The following is a 13,718-nucleotide window of genomic DNA, read 5'->3' on the forward strand; positions in this document are numbered from 1 at the left end:
GATGCTCTGAAGGATATGAAGAGGGATGCGTTGCCGACTGGCTGCAACATTGCGGGTATCTCACGCATCCGGAACTCACGTGTCCTGTCCTGATGCCCCACATTTGGGTCACCTCGATCTGCAAGTCGTCTTTCTTTCAACAATTTTGGTGCCAAGCATACACCGTCTCAACAAAAGGAACTTGAACTCTGCGAAAATGGAGGACAATGAATGATTTATTGATCAGTGGCCAGGAAATACGACAAATACGGCGTGTCTCCGCCCAACGTCGAATGCCGAGTCGTGGAGTGTATGCCACTGGTTTTCACTGCTATCCCGCTCCGCCAAGACGATGCCAGTCCACTGCCAGCGTGGTGAGATTGGCAGCGCTGGTTCCGCCCAATGATAATGGCACCGTCCAAGTCTGCATGGCTTGGCTGTACGGAAGCCACGGATAGTCGGATGTTTTGAACTGTTCCACCAATATTACTCCATATTAGGATTTGTCGCGATACCTACTACTATAGGATAATAGGAATCTCTGGCGAGCCATGCACCCGGGATTTCTCCCGTACATCATCCAGATCAATAGGCCACGGAATACGTCCAATGTTCCGGTCGAGAGAGTCTGGTTGACAGCCCGTCAAGGCTGGGAGATTTCCAAACTGATAATCGCAGTCTTGGCGTGATGATATAGGCGAAGTCGGCCCCGTGTTTAGTTTCTTTGTATGGACTGGGCACAATGTGCGAGAAGGACTGGCGGAAAATGACATCGTCGCCATGTTGCCAAGCTAAAAAGGGGTCTCCCTACTGCGATAAGATTCAGGATTCGTTGTTAATATTGTCTGGGCAGCTTTCAAACCAGTCCACGCCGAAGTTTGTACACCCGAAGAATCGGATATCCGACAAGCAGTGACCCCCAACCCCATATAAGATCATGCGGTCCGACGACTTGGCATTTGGTATTTGTCATTTGCCATTTCATTTGCCATTTCATTTCTATTTTGCTTTTGCATTTCAACCCATAGGAGAATAACAGGGGAAATCATGTGCTGCACAAAGCCATACTATCATATATGACCACTGATCAGGCAGACCACCCCATGATTCTAGAAAAATGTCGGAATTGATCCATGTTCCTTCCTTTCCCCCTCCCCGTCAGATCATAACTAACGCTGCTGCCTTGGTTTTCTACTGCCCGCCTGCCCCATCTGTTTTTCTGCCTTTCCTTTCCCTACTGTTCCCGCTGCTATTCTTCTGCTCCCCTTCTTGTACGCCCTGATGAATTGCAGAACCAACGAAATGATCCTCCAATTATAGGTCTGCAACGCTGTCTTCCGCAGAGCGGATACACTCAACCATCGAAATTCAAAGTCCGCACATCGGTCCACAAACAGGCGGAGAATATCCAGGCGTTTGGCGAAGATCGCCTGGTTGAAAGTCAGATGTGTGATCCAGCCTCCTCGTTCGGCGATTTTCACAATCAGCTCCAACGGTTGCGAGGTCCAGATCGCAGAGGCCAGCGCACTTCCTAACATGGTCTCATTTGGGTTTGGATCGGCCCCGTTATCCAAGAGATAATAGGCGAGCTGCAGATCCGAGCTCTGACAGGCCGCCGTGAGGATGTTGCTCAAGTAGTCATCAAATAGAAAGTTGACGATCGAAGGGTCATGGGCATGAAGCAGTTGGAAGGTCTCCACATGTGGATTGTCCAACGCCGCGTGGACGATATCTGACCGATAGACCTGAACGTCTGGATATGTGCTGAGCAAAAATGCGACGATGGCCGGATGCTTTTGGGCCACAGCAGCCTCGATCAGCGTAGCGGTCGGTGGTGGACCGTAGAGATCCTCCGGTTCCACGCCTCCCCATTCGATCGCATGATCGCCTTGTTTTATATTGTATTGGCGAAAGAGATTCTGCAATTTTGGCAAATCGCCCGAAGCGCATGCATCGATCATTTCCTTTTGATGAGTAGGCCGTTCGGCATAGCTCATTGGTGTAGAGCGAAGACACAATGATGCAGACGTGTAGGAACTGGAGCTGGATGTGGAGGATGTTGATGATCGTGGAGATGACATGATGCAGGTTTGCCTGTACGACAATCAGGTTGACAATCTGGTTTGGAATTTACAGAGACAAAGCGGAGAATGACATACATCAACGCACTGCAGTTCTTCTGGATGTGCGGAGTATCAAGAAGGACGAGAAAAAAGAGGTGGCGGTGTTTGTCGTGGATATCAGGTATTATATTATTTTCCCCAATATCTTATATCTGTAAAAAGTGTTGATCTGCTGAACAGGTAGGATAAGTAGTTTCGTGATAATGACCGCGGAGTTTATGAGGGGGTGGTTAATAGAAGTAACTATATCGAGTCGGAACAATTGATCGACAACGCAACACGAGACAACTAACAACAAACGCAAGACGCTATTCTCTAGGCATGAGCAGGAGACATGATAAGCTTTTCAGCCACATACCAGGGATGGAGATGGTATCTGGTGCGCTGCATTTTCGCCCACAACAATATACCTAGTAGGCAGGTAGGTAGTCATGTGCAATAATAATGATAGTCGGTTTGAATCATGACTGACCTGTCAAAAGTCCGAGAAAGAGTCCCGGAGAAGGAGAGAATTTCTATTGGGGAAAGTGATGTGATCTATAAAAAGCAGAAACAAAGCAGAAACAAAGCAGGCAGTAAAGGCAATAGTCCATTGTTTATTGTTAAAGCGCACTGGCTGAAAGACTATTTTTGTACTGATGGCCGAGAACAAAGAGAATTGACTGCAAACAAAGCCAAGTTACTCGAGACAAAGGACATGGATACAACCTTATTGGACATGGAATTTGTAGATGAGTTCTGGCTGCCAGTTCCGGTTTATTTCCGCCATTGTCGCTTACTTATCTCCGTCCCTAATCAGCCCGTTTGTCAGTGCATAGTCAAATCGATAATCTACCCCTGTCGAGCATCAACACATTGTCCGTTCCAGTAAATGTGACGTATGTAGGCAACTGACGGGAACATGCAGATGCGCTGGCTGCCTCCAAAATGCTTAGATACCTACTATTGTCACCATAGACGAATGAGGTGGCTTTGTTTCTAGATGTTGACAAATATAACTAATTTTATTTACCATTTGGATGCAAGGAGGAATATCCTGGAGATATGTAGTGAGACATGCAAGGAAACCGATGCTCCTGAGAAGTGTGTATTATTCAAAGAAAAAGTAGAGATAAAGGAAGTGCTTGGATAGAGTCAGATAGCCACCAGAATCTGGAAAAATTCCCACAATTGGGCCAGAGGGTACAAGGCCTTTCTGAAGTTCATATGAGCTCATCTATCCTTTAGGTCAAGAGAATTGTTCTCTATTAGGAGGTAGGTACCTCTATGGCGGTAATCATGTGACGATGCCAGTTCGGTGTCTCCTACGCTGTACAACTGCTGGCGATAACCTTGTCCGACCTTCTTTCATCAACAACTCAAAAACCTTTGCAGCAATGCGCCTAGTATCGACCTGCACATGCAATACACATGCAATTCTTGTCCCATCAAGAAGAATCGGAAGTACACTTATGTTCTCTCAAGTTGACAACAATGTCAAGTTCGAGCAGTTACGAATCTGCTCTACCTACCTCTCGATCACAATGGCGTTCTTCCTCGTGATAATGGCGAAGGAAGAGACTGAGACAGCTCGATGGCACCATTACACAATGCAAAGAACTGAATGCCACGTCCCAGTTCTTTTTAAGATGAACTCCATCGCGCCTATCCTCCGTGTCACGACCTCGCAGGCGCATGTAACGAAGCTCGCCAGTGCTAGACTGAGGATCACGTTTACGAGCAGCGTTACACCTCCACTTATGTTACTGGTTGAGACAAGGCGACCAACTGTTTTCCATGCAAATGATGAACGCATTAGAGTACTTGAGCGGGACGGGAAGTCGAGAACGATGACGAGAAATAAAATCGAAGGATGTCTCTTCTGATTGCCGCTGTTCGGCGGTGATAGTCGACTAGCAGCTATTCATGACGCTTGAGCAGAGCTGACTACTGGGTGATTCATTCATTAACACCGCCACCATCTTCATTTCATTAGTTGCTAGTCGACTGTCACCCTCCAACAAGGCAATCAGACGGAGGCCCTTCGGTTTTCCAACGGTGGAGTGAAACAGCGATATTCTGAGCGACTCGGACCTGTGATGCGTCACAGACAAAGTCATAGAATATTTCAATCCACGGTATAGAAGGCACCTTTCGTTCTGGCTGCATCTATCTCCTTCCTCTCTTCATACACGGCTAACTACAGATATCCATCTTGGACTTGAACCTTCTCCTGAATGCTTTTCTTTTCTATAGCAAGAAAACGTACATTTGCTAAGTGTTACTATCAGCATGTCTCTGAAGACCGAGAACAGAGACAACTACGGAAGAACCTCGCGCAAATTCTCCTGCGGACACGAACAGGAAGACCCGCATCGTCCATTTCCACCCTCCCATCGATACGGCCTCAACATGGAGGTCGGCAACGAGATAAAATTCTCCATGAAGTGCATGCAGTGTGACCTTCACGAGGTATGTCAAGAGGTGAAGAACCTCCGAAAGGACGCCGACGTCGACCTCGAGGCCATAAGCAGGGTCAAAGACGCAAATCTCCGCCGGGAGATGCGCGAGAAGGTCACCGAGACTACTCGGACAGTGCAGAAGGCCGTTGTGACTGATTTCGAGGCCCGTTGGAATGAGAAGCCGCCGCGCCGAGATACAATACCGGCGCTGGCATCACGGACGACTCTGGCGTGTCTTCGATTGAACGCCGATGACAAATTCCTGGATATTGACAGGGTGACGACCCTCGAGGAGCTGATGGTCTTTATGGAGTCGGTGAATCAGCTCGCTCCGGAAGCCGATGATCATGAACCTGATGTGCTTGCTAAGTGTGATGAGTAAGGGTACATACATATCTATTAAAATGCATGCATTTTTTTTTCTGGGCGCTCTGGAGGGGCTCATTTCGATTTACAACCTATGTTAGCGGAAGTACTAGCTTCGTCTTCATGTAGATAGATCAATCAAGCAGAAAAGCAAGCATTGTTGAATTATCCTCATCTAGCATGATATCATATGACGTCTGTTTCAAAGTAGCATAGCGTACCTACCCGGGAGGTAGCTAGGTACTATAGGGATTCTCCCTCTCTCTCCTTTTCTTCCTTCTGTCTCTCTTTCTCTCTCTATTTATAGGAAAATAAATAGGTACATTAAGCTCTTTTCCTCATTTTCAATTCGAGATCCCACTTCTTCTCTGACTAATTGAATACAATTCACCAGCTGCGCGGGACTTGTAGTCATAATGTACTTTCACAGTCCCGTCGACGTTGATCCACAGTTAATATTGAGCCGATGGCTCATCAAAGAGTCTTAGGAACATGTCATTACCATTCTCAATGACTACAAGTATGAGTTGGTCGAGGAGTCATCTATCGTTAGATACGCCACATAAATTCATTCCTGGTCTCCTTCTCCTTCTGTCTTTTCTTCTTCTTCTCTTCTGTCAAGACACCTTACTGATTGCTTGACTCTGGTCGTGGTCTCTTACTATCGATAAAGGTTCGATATCGTTGCAGCACTCCATACAATATGCAGCTGCATCCACTATTATCTTTTAAAACGAGATTCCAAGGATCCATCTATCCAGATTGTTTCACTACGCTACCTTGGTTACCCTCTCCGGAATGCAAAAGACCGTTTTCACGTGCGGGTGCAGGATTTTTCCCGCTGATGTACCGGCGTCTGCATTTGAAGCAATCGATGATCCAGCCTCCACCAGTCATTTTTATGCCGAATGCCTCGAGTGTGAGCAGAAGAAGCTCAAGGAACAGCTGGAGGAAAAGATTATCGAGCTTCTGCCAGTCTACAAAGGGCTTGAAGAACTATTCAACGCTATAAAGGTACGAAATGAAGCGAAGTGCACGTGGGTCAAAGGTCAACTCGATCTGTGTATCTTTGAGTCTTTCGCGAATTTTGCCTATTCCGTCGTAAGGGACTACGCGATAAAGTGGGACAAGGACGCGAAGAAGGATTTGGGCTTTCTCGCTGGGTTAGAGACTTGGCATCAGACCATGAAGGCGAAGCTTTCGAGAAAAGAAACAAGCTTCCGTCAAGGAGCTGATAACACATCGATGTCGAGACAGGGTAGTGGATGAGGTTTGGTGCTACGCTGGTCGGTGTTTGATTAGACTGTATGAGCTAAGGCCAGCCATCTCTTTTCTTTTGTGATGTAAGAGTCTGAGTCTCTTGATTATCCTGATATCATGTGTGATTATCTCTATTTATCTGGTACATGCTTTAACAATGGATTTCTTTCTTTATGGTCTAAACGCGGTGCACGTAGGGAATCCTATCAAGTAGCTGTCCACGGGACACTGGCATATATTGTATCTGTAATAGACTACTTTACCTGCTCAAGATGTGTCAAGTCGAAGAAGAGATTATGTAAGAAGAGCTCCCTCTGTTCCTTCCTATTCAGGACAACTCAATCAATTCACTCCGTGGAACTGATATCAGCTGACCCAGGTACTAGCAACGTCAAAGCTCCTTTAGGACCTCCCTGAACAAGACTGTGGATCAAACAAGCTGGACCGTCCATCTGCTATGGAATTGACATTAATATGTTCATCCTTCTCCAGCTCTATCGCTCACAAGACTGCGTATACCCCGACGCTCTCCAACGTTTCCCCAACAAGATGCTGTCTAACGGCGGGAAAGGACAGGACCTATCAGTGAATCAACCTCGCAGTCAGGAACTTGCTTCGCTGCAAGTATCTGCCCAGTCGACTCGTTGCAAATGTCACCGCATCATTCTCCCCAACGAGCCCCACATCCTCTCAGGATTCGGGGGTTGTCGTCGTTAATCACTTCTCTAGGCCAGGAATTGGTAAGTCTTCTGACCTCCAAATCGTCTCTCACTGCAGCTGACTGAGAGCTAAATGTGGTCTGTGACAGCTAAAAAAAATCCGGGGAAATAAGTTAAGCATCACCCCACGCTGCTCCACATAGCTGTCACTGTCAGTATCTCCCCGCATTCCGCTTCCAATGGTCACCCGATGTTATTCTCTGTGGTAAACAGCTAACGTTTTAGCCTGTTTCCGACAGGATCTACATCGTCATTCGGTATATAAGTCCGTCTGCTCGACCAGATCACAGCCGGACAGCATGCTCTTCGAATGGTGTCTCCAGAGGCTCTGTGTCTCTTCCAACTGCATACTTTGAATCAGCTAGTGGATGAAACAATCGTGCAGGATGGGGTTTCTTGGGATTCTGGAAGACAAACACATGGCACGAGTTCCTGGCACAGTCATCTTGGACGAGCAGGTTGCCAATTCAGAGGATTTGACCAGCCATCTCAAACATGGCACGGGCAAGAAGCGCATATTGTCCTGGTGCCTCAGCCGTCGGATGACCCCAATGATCCGCTAAACTGGCCCGAGTGCAGAAAACTGACCGTCATCATGATCATCTGTTACGGGTCGATCCTCATTGCATCCGTGCTCGCCCCATTGCTGTCTGCCGGTTCCGCGGCAATTGCGGTGAATTTGGGCGACTCTATCGGATCGATCGTGCTCATCTCTGGCTACATGCTTCTTGTCACCGGAACTAGCGGCCCAGTGATATCGTCGTGCGCGCAAAAATGGGGTAAAAGACCCTGCTTCATCTTCTCGTCCCTCTTTGCCCTCATTGGGAGCATCATGGGCGCCACGTCAAACAGCTATCGCCGACTGCTGGCAGCCCGGATCGTGCAAGGCTTTTCCGTCAGTGCGTACGAGTCTCTGGCAGTCTCGGTCATTGGAGATTTATACTTTTTGCACCAGCGGGGAGCGTACATGAGTCTCATTAATTTTATTCTGGGCGCGTTGTCGAACTTCAGCTCCGTCATCATGGGTCCCATCACCAATAACCTGGGTTGGAGGTATCTCTTCTATATCTATCTGCCGTTTATTATTTCTCAGATCATTCTCTTGGTGCTCTTCTGTCCCGAGGGCCTATAACCGGGACCACAAGCTGGACATTGATGAGATCTCGAGGCAGAATAGTAACCAAGATCAAGCGACAGGGGACGATAAGATTGACAAGAAGGAGGTGGTGGCAGAAAAGCAAGACGAGGACACGCCACGAAAGCAGCACGTTGATCATCAGAGCAATTCAACCCGTGTAATTCCTGCCGCTCAGCGTCCTCCCAAGACCTTCTGGCAGCGCATGGCCATTTTTACTGGTACCTACACGGATGAAAATTTAATTCAGCTCATCATAGCCCCCCTGGCAGTTTGTCTGAACTTGAGCATCCTCTGGGTCGTCGTCGCGTCCGGGACACTCACGGCGCTGTATGTCGCCGTCTCATACGTGCTCGCCCAGATCTTCAGCTACCCTCCATACAACCTCAGCACGTCTTTTAGTTGGCTATCTATCAGTTGGACCCTTTCTCGGCGGTGTTTTTGCCTCCCTCACACTGGGGTACATCATGGACGCGACGATCGAATGGGCCAGTCGCCGCAACAAGGGGCATTTACGAGCCTGAATTCCGCCTCATCCCGATGACGTTATGTCTCCTGGCCGGCCTGGACTGATGCTGTTTGAATATCTAGCGCAGGAAGGGAAGAGCTATTATGCAACAGCGACCATGCATGGCGTCGCGCTGTTTGGCATCATGTTCGGCACGACGACGACAGGCGGGTACGTGCTGGACGCGTTCCGCGAGATGTCCAACGAAGTCTTCATCATGGCGATGGTGTTCAAGAATTTTCTCTTCTACGTGTTCAGCTACTTTGTCAACGAATGGACGGCGCGGGCGGGGCCTGCGCAGGTGTTTTATGTCTTTGGCGGTGTCGCCTTTGCTGTCACCTTGTCCGCACCTATTGTTTATGTCTGGGGGAAGCAATATCGGAGTTTCTGGCATATGCATAACCTATTGGAGAGGCTTCATATCCGGACGCATGCGGAGATATGATTGTAGAAGACGTCTCTATTGTTAGTGGTCTTCTGGAGCATACTGTCCAGAAGAGTCAGCGAATAATAAATGGTTGTAGATGCAGTATTGTATTCATACTTCTTGCAGTCCAACACCACTCCTGGCATGAACTGCCGAGAAAGAATAGATCGTAGACGCTGACGCGGTGGTGAAAGTCTTGCCAAACTCGAGAGTACATACCTGTGAGTAAGCTGCCGGCTCAGGATTTAGGGCCTAGGGCTAGGGCTGCAGTCATCTCTTCCACGCCCTTCACGTCCTTCCTTCTTCTTCCTTCCACCGTCCATCACGGCACAGAATCCACATCATCATCATCATTTAGTTCCTTGATATCTCGCACAACCCGCATAATTATGCACTGTCACTTTCTACACCACTCGCTGATATTCCACGCAATCCACTCCGAGTCCGGCGCGAGAGTCAACTCAACTGCAACTTCTCCACGGCTCGAGGGACAAGGTCTATGAGGTCCATGATATCAACCACACTAGATAGAGTCTGGAAGAAGAAAGTTTACCGTTCCTAATATAGCGCTCGCTTTGGGAATAGCAAAGCAGCACGGAGAGAACGCTTGTCAATCAGCATGAGTTAGTACTACTCTAGGAAACGATACCTAATCGCAAATGGAAGAAGTGGTTGCGCGTGTATCGTGTATCGTACCGGTGGCCATGAGGACATCGATCTCTGGTCCCTCGTGCACAAAGTCTTCGTTCGACCAGCTAGGTCGCTGCCGCTAATGCTTCTTTCGCGTGCGTCTGATTCAGACTATGGTACCATCCTCTAACACTGCTACTATTTATATACCAGCTTCAACCGCATTTCTAGGCTCGAAGGATACTTCTTGTCATCGCTGCGATTGTGGGAAGATGACGATGACGATGACGATGATGACGACGGCTCTGGAGACCAGCCGGAAGACTCAGACTCAGTGCCTTCTTTGCATGCTGCCTTATTTCGTACTCCGATCCAGTTGATGGCCCAGGTTCAATGGCTTGCAATTCGGTGAGATACTTTTGCTTCTGTCTTTTCTGGGGACTGTGATCGTCCGTTTCGCCAGCCGTGCGTTTCAATAATTTCGTTATTATTGTCGAGAATGATATCCAATGAGAAGTTTACTACTAACTAGCCTATACAGGTACAGGGAATGCATATGTATTCGGACAACATTCAAGATCATCAGTTACATGATTCACCGGAGCCGTTCCGCTTTATGCCAGTATCATCCGTCTTAACACTAATCTGACTTAGAGGTTTGTTTCCAACCAGCTTGAAGCCAATCGTACAGTTGTCATTCTCAACGTTCGTAATGTGGTCAGATTAGACTGAATTAAACAATAGTCCATGCAGGATGTTTGCATTGCCGGCAATTTTATATCCGCTGCGAACGGATCAATTCCGACGCATACAACTATGCCGGAGAGATTGTTGTTAACAGCCAGTGGAGAGCTGTGGATAGAAACTATTATTTAATCACGCAGAATTCTCTACGGGTTTATTGAGAATTCTACCATGATCATACTGTACTGGGTTGTTGGTAGGTCACTCTCCCCATGACTACATTTCCCACCTGATTTTAGACTAACTAGTATACTACAGCTTCACTCGGCTTTAAACCCGGAGAGACTGCCTCCATTATTTGACTCGCGTGAGTCTGTCTCTCCTCTTGGTATAAACTTGATACTGATACGCTTCTATAGCAATGCTCTTGGCTCCGCCGGCTCCACCGCCGCCTTCATCATCGGCGCCGTCGACGTGGCGCTCAAGTACCAGCTGTGGGCGAACGCGATCACCTTCCTCGCCGGCTGTCCGGGCCTGTTGTACCTGGGCTGGTTCAGCATTGCAGATGAGCAGGGCTGGTGCCGCAGGACGAACAGCAACAAGCAGACGAAGAACGTCGTATCGGGGAAAAGGATGAAGACATCCGCTCAACAAGAGGTCACTGATGAGGAGAGTTCTGCGAGTTAAACTAGATGTAGTTTGGATATGATGGTATGTTATCCTGACGACTAAGGCGATAATACTAATTAAATTACTAATTTCAATATTATTCTTCCATAGTCTCTCCTAAAAGAATCAAATCAATCAAGCAAGCAAGTATTTATGAATATGAACTCAGGGCCCGTTGGCAGATGAATTCAAGAAGAAGAAGAAGCTAGAGATGCAAGCTTACTTAGCTTTCTACTGGAATAAGACTTTTAATCCTAAGCTAAGCCAATTAAATTAAACTACTTGAAAGGTCTGTCTGTCCATAATCTTATCTTAGGGTTTTATACCTGTAGTGCCAAACAAAATGAATATATATATATATGCCAAATGCGGCAGTTTATACTATCTCATTCATTCATCAATAAATGGAATGAAAAGAAAGAAAGGAAGAAAGACTTCATCCAGTAGATAGATAGAGAAAGAGAAGAGAATAGAATCACGGGGATTTTTTTTTTCCAGCCAGTAATAAGTATTAACATTACTTGTAATTTATTATCTATAATTTGTAACTTTGCTTAAGTCAAGTAATTCAATCAATCAAGCTCTGGAGATTATGATTATATTATACAGTATGTATGATGTACATACACACATACAGGGTATCTCAAGTGAAGCTTCCCTCCCTCTTCTGTCTCTGTCTCACTCAGAACAGAAAGAGGACAGGACAGGACAGTAATAATTGCAAAAATAAATAAACAAACAAGTGAGACAAGTAAATTACCTAGGTAAGTAAGCAAGCTGGAGAAGGATATTTCTAAGTTAAAGTAAAGAAGGTAAATAGAATAAATATTCCTTAGGATAGGATTCTACGAATTTCTATATCGTATAATATAATAACGGACTTAGGCTTCAACTGGTGGTATGGATAGATAGTATGAATGGTCTCATTCATCTCTTGGGATCATTCTCGTATTGTATGTATGTGTGCCTGTCTGTACATGTACATGGTATCTCTGACACGGACAAAAAAGCAAAAAAGCAAAGCAAGACTCCTAGAAGCATAAACTACGGTATCTCTGTCACATCAAAAATAGTCCTGTCGGACAATCCCATGGTACGGAGTACCGATAGAGAGATAGAAGAAAAGAACTCCTGTCCTATTCCTGCCTCTCCTGGCGAAAGAGAAAGGAGAACAAACCTCTCCGCTGGCGACCTGTCTACCTGAACAACCGCCTCCCCCCCGTCCCGACACTCCACGTATACGTCCCGCGCACGCCCAGATTGGCCAGACTCAGCCCGGACATGCCGACGCCGCCGCCCTCGCCATCCCGCTTGTACCGTCGCAGTGCTTCCCGCAGGTGCGAGGGGAGCAGCTGCCCGCGATGAGGGTTCGGAGGCGGTTTGAACTCCCGCTTGGGGCGGGCGGTGGGTGGTGCTTCTGCTGCATTTGGGTTCGGTACTGGAGAGTCGCTGGTAGAAGCGTACGGAGAGTGGTGGTCTGGAGGGACGGGGGCGGGCGATAGAGCGGCGGGGATGTTAGTGGGAATAGTTGTAGGGATTGAGGTTGGAGGAGGAGCAGGAGTGCCGCCCCCTTCGGGTGACTCATGTTTGATGACACCGTTGGCCGTCCCTTCTTTCATCTCAGACGATGATCTGCTAGCTGCTGCTGCTGCTGCCGCCGCCGCCGCAGCAGCTTCAGCCTCAGCTTCTTCTCTCTCAAACTCTGCACGAGCAGCCTGGTCAAACGCCTCCGCCCACTCCTGCTGGACCGTCCTCGCCTTCTCGATAATCTCGCCGGCAAAGACCTTGGTAAATCCGTTGATGGTGGTCACGACGCTGGCAGGCACCGACTGCGAGAGCGCATGGTTGACGATCCGCCGCAGCGTCTCCTTCCGCAACTTGGCCCGTTTGAACAGGTCGTATCGGGCGGATTGGATAGGGTTGAAGGCGTCGACGAGAATGCTGAAAAAAGCCATTAGTTAGAACTCCTCTCTGCAAGCATCGACTGTCGACTACATACGCAAGATTCTTCTTCTCGGCCTCCGTATCGGTAGGCCCCTCGTCTCCACCCAGCAGATCAGCCTCGTCCTCCAGATCCTCATCTTCATCCGCCTCATCCACTGCACCAGCACCTCCTCTGACGGAACTCCCGTCGAGATCAGCCGAGCCCACTCTCGTACTCCGCCCATCGAGCCCCCCTCGCGCACTGGCAGCGTCTTCCCTCTCCTTGTCCGCCTTCTTCTTGCGCCCTCTCTTCTTGCCGGCCGCAAAGACACCTTCGCCGGTCGCCGCGCTGGCTCCGCCCAGACTGCCGGTGAAACTGCCCGTCACGCTCCCCGCGTCGCTGGCAGCGCTGTAAGCTCGACTGTCGGCGTCACTGCCCGAGGGGAAGGACGTCTGTCGGAGAGGGTGCATGCGCGGCCGCTTGGCGTTGGCGCCTTGCTGGGACGCGGTCGACGAGATGGACGGACGTTTCCGGGGGTTGATGGGGTTGGGCGTGCTTGGAGGTGGTGACGACATCGTGGATCGAGATGATTTTGATGATTTGGAAGAATTCGTAACAGTGGTATTATCGATAGAATGATGTGACTGTCGATAGATGAAATGTGATGTCAGATTCTGGCGATGCGCGACCCGTCCAGTCGGCGAGGTGACACGAAACGAGACCGACGCGGGCCACACGACAGGACAGCGTGGCTCTCTCAGTAAAAATCAAATGCCAGAAAATTATCAGTTAGTTAGCAAAGTCATCTGGCAAGTCTCACTGAAGAAGAAGACTGAGGTGTGATGATGCCCAA

The 13,718-nt window shown here is 48.3% G+C and overlaps 5 protein-coding genes across 5 annotated transcripts; 3 read left to right on the top strand and 2 right to left on the bottom strand.

Moving 5' to 3' along the window:
- Positions 1-1,148: 1,148 nt before the first annotated feature.
- Positions 1,149-2,060, bottom strand: VTN77DRAFT_2672 (uncharacterized protein; the record flags this gene model as incomplete). Its single annotated transcript, XM_069418537.1, has 1 exon — positions 1,149-2,060. One exon carries the CDS (start codon positions 2,058-2,060, stop codon positions 1,149-1,151), a length of 912 nt encoding a protein of 303 aa, XP_069282153.1.
- A 2,313-nt stretch (positions 2,061-4,373) lies between these two features.
- Positions 4,374-4,925, top strand: VTN77DRAFT_2673 (uncharacterized protein; the record flags this gene model as incomplete). Its single annotated transcript, XM_069418538.1, has 1 exon — positions 4,374-4,925. One exon carries the CDS (start codon positions 4,374-4,376, stop codon positions 4,923-4,925), a length of 552 nt encoding a protein of 183 aa, XP_069282154.1.
- Positions 4,926-5,707: 782 nt separating this feature from the next.
- Positions 5,708-6,178, top strand: VTN77DRAFT_2674 (uncharacterized protein; the record flags this gene model as incomplete). Its single annotated transcript, XM_069418539.1, has 1 exon — positions 5,708-6,178. The coding sequence occupies one exon, from the start codon at positions 5,708-5,710 to the stop codon at positions 6,176-6,178; it is 471 nt and encodes a 156-aa protein (XP_069282155.1).
- Positions 6,179-6,819: 641 nt separating this feature from the next.
- Positions 6,820-10,959, top strand: VTN77DRAFT_2675 (uncharacterized protein; the record flags this gene model as incomplete). Its single annotated transcript, XM_069418540.1, has 6 exons — positions 6,820-6,909; positions 6,978-7,000; positions 7,360-7,941; positions 8,012-8,424; positions 8,615-8,873; positions 10,692-10,959. The coding sequence occupies 6 exons, from the start codon at positions 6,820-6,822 to the stop codon at positions 10,957-10,959; spliced, it is 1,635 nt and encodes a 544-aa protein (XP_069282156.1).
- A 1,178-nt stretch (positions 10,960-12,137) lies between these two features.
- Positions 12,138-13,440, bottom strand: VTN77DRAFT_2676 (uncharacterized protein; the record flags this gene model as incomplete). Its single annotated transcript, XM_069418541.1, has 2 exons — positions 12,138-12,882; positions 12,941-13,440. The coding sequence occupies 2 exons, from the start codon at positions 13,438-13,440 to the stop codon at positions 12,138-12,140; spliced, it is 1,245 nt and encodes a 414-aa protein (XP_069282157.1).
- Positions 13,441-13,718: the final 278 nt, after the last annotated feature.

Source organism: Rasamsonia byssochlamydoides (genome assembly GCF_041956645.1).
Source record: "Rasamsonia byssochlamydoides strain NRRL 3658 unplaced genomic scaffold VTN77scaffold_2, whole genome shotgun sequence".
NCBI lineage: Eukaryota > Fungi > Ascomycota > Eurotiomycetes > Eurotiales > Trichocomaceae > Rasamsonia > Rasamsonia byssochlamydoides.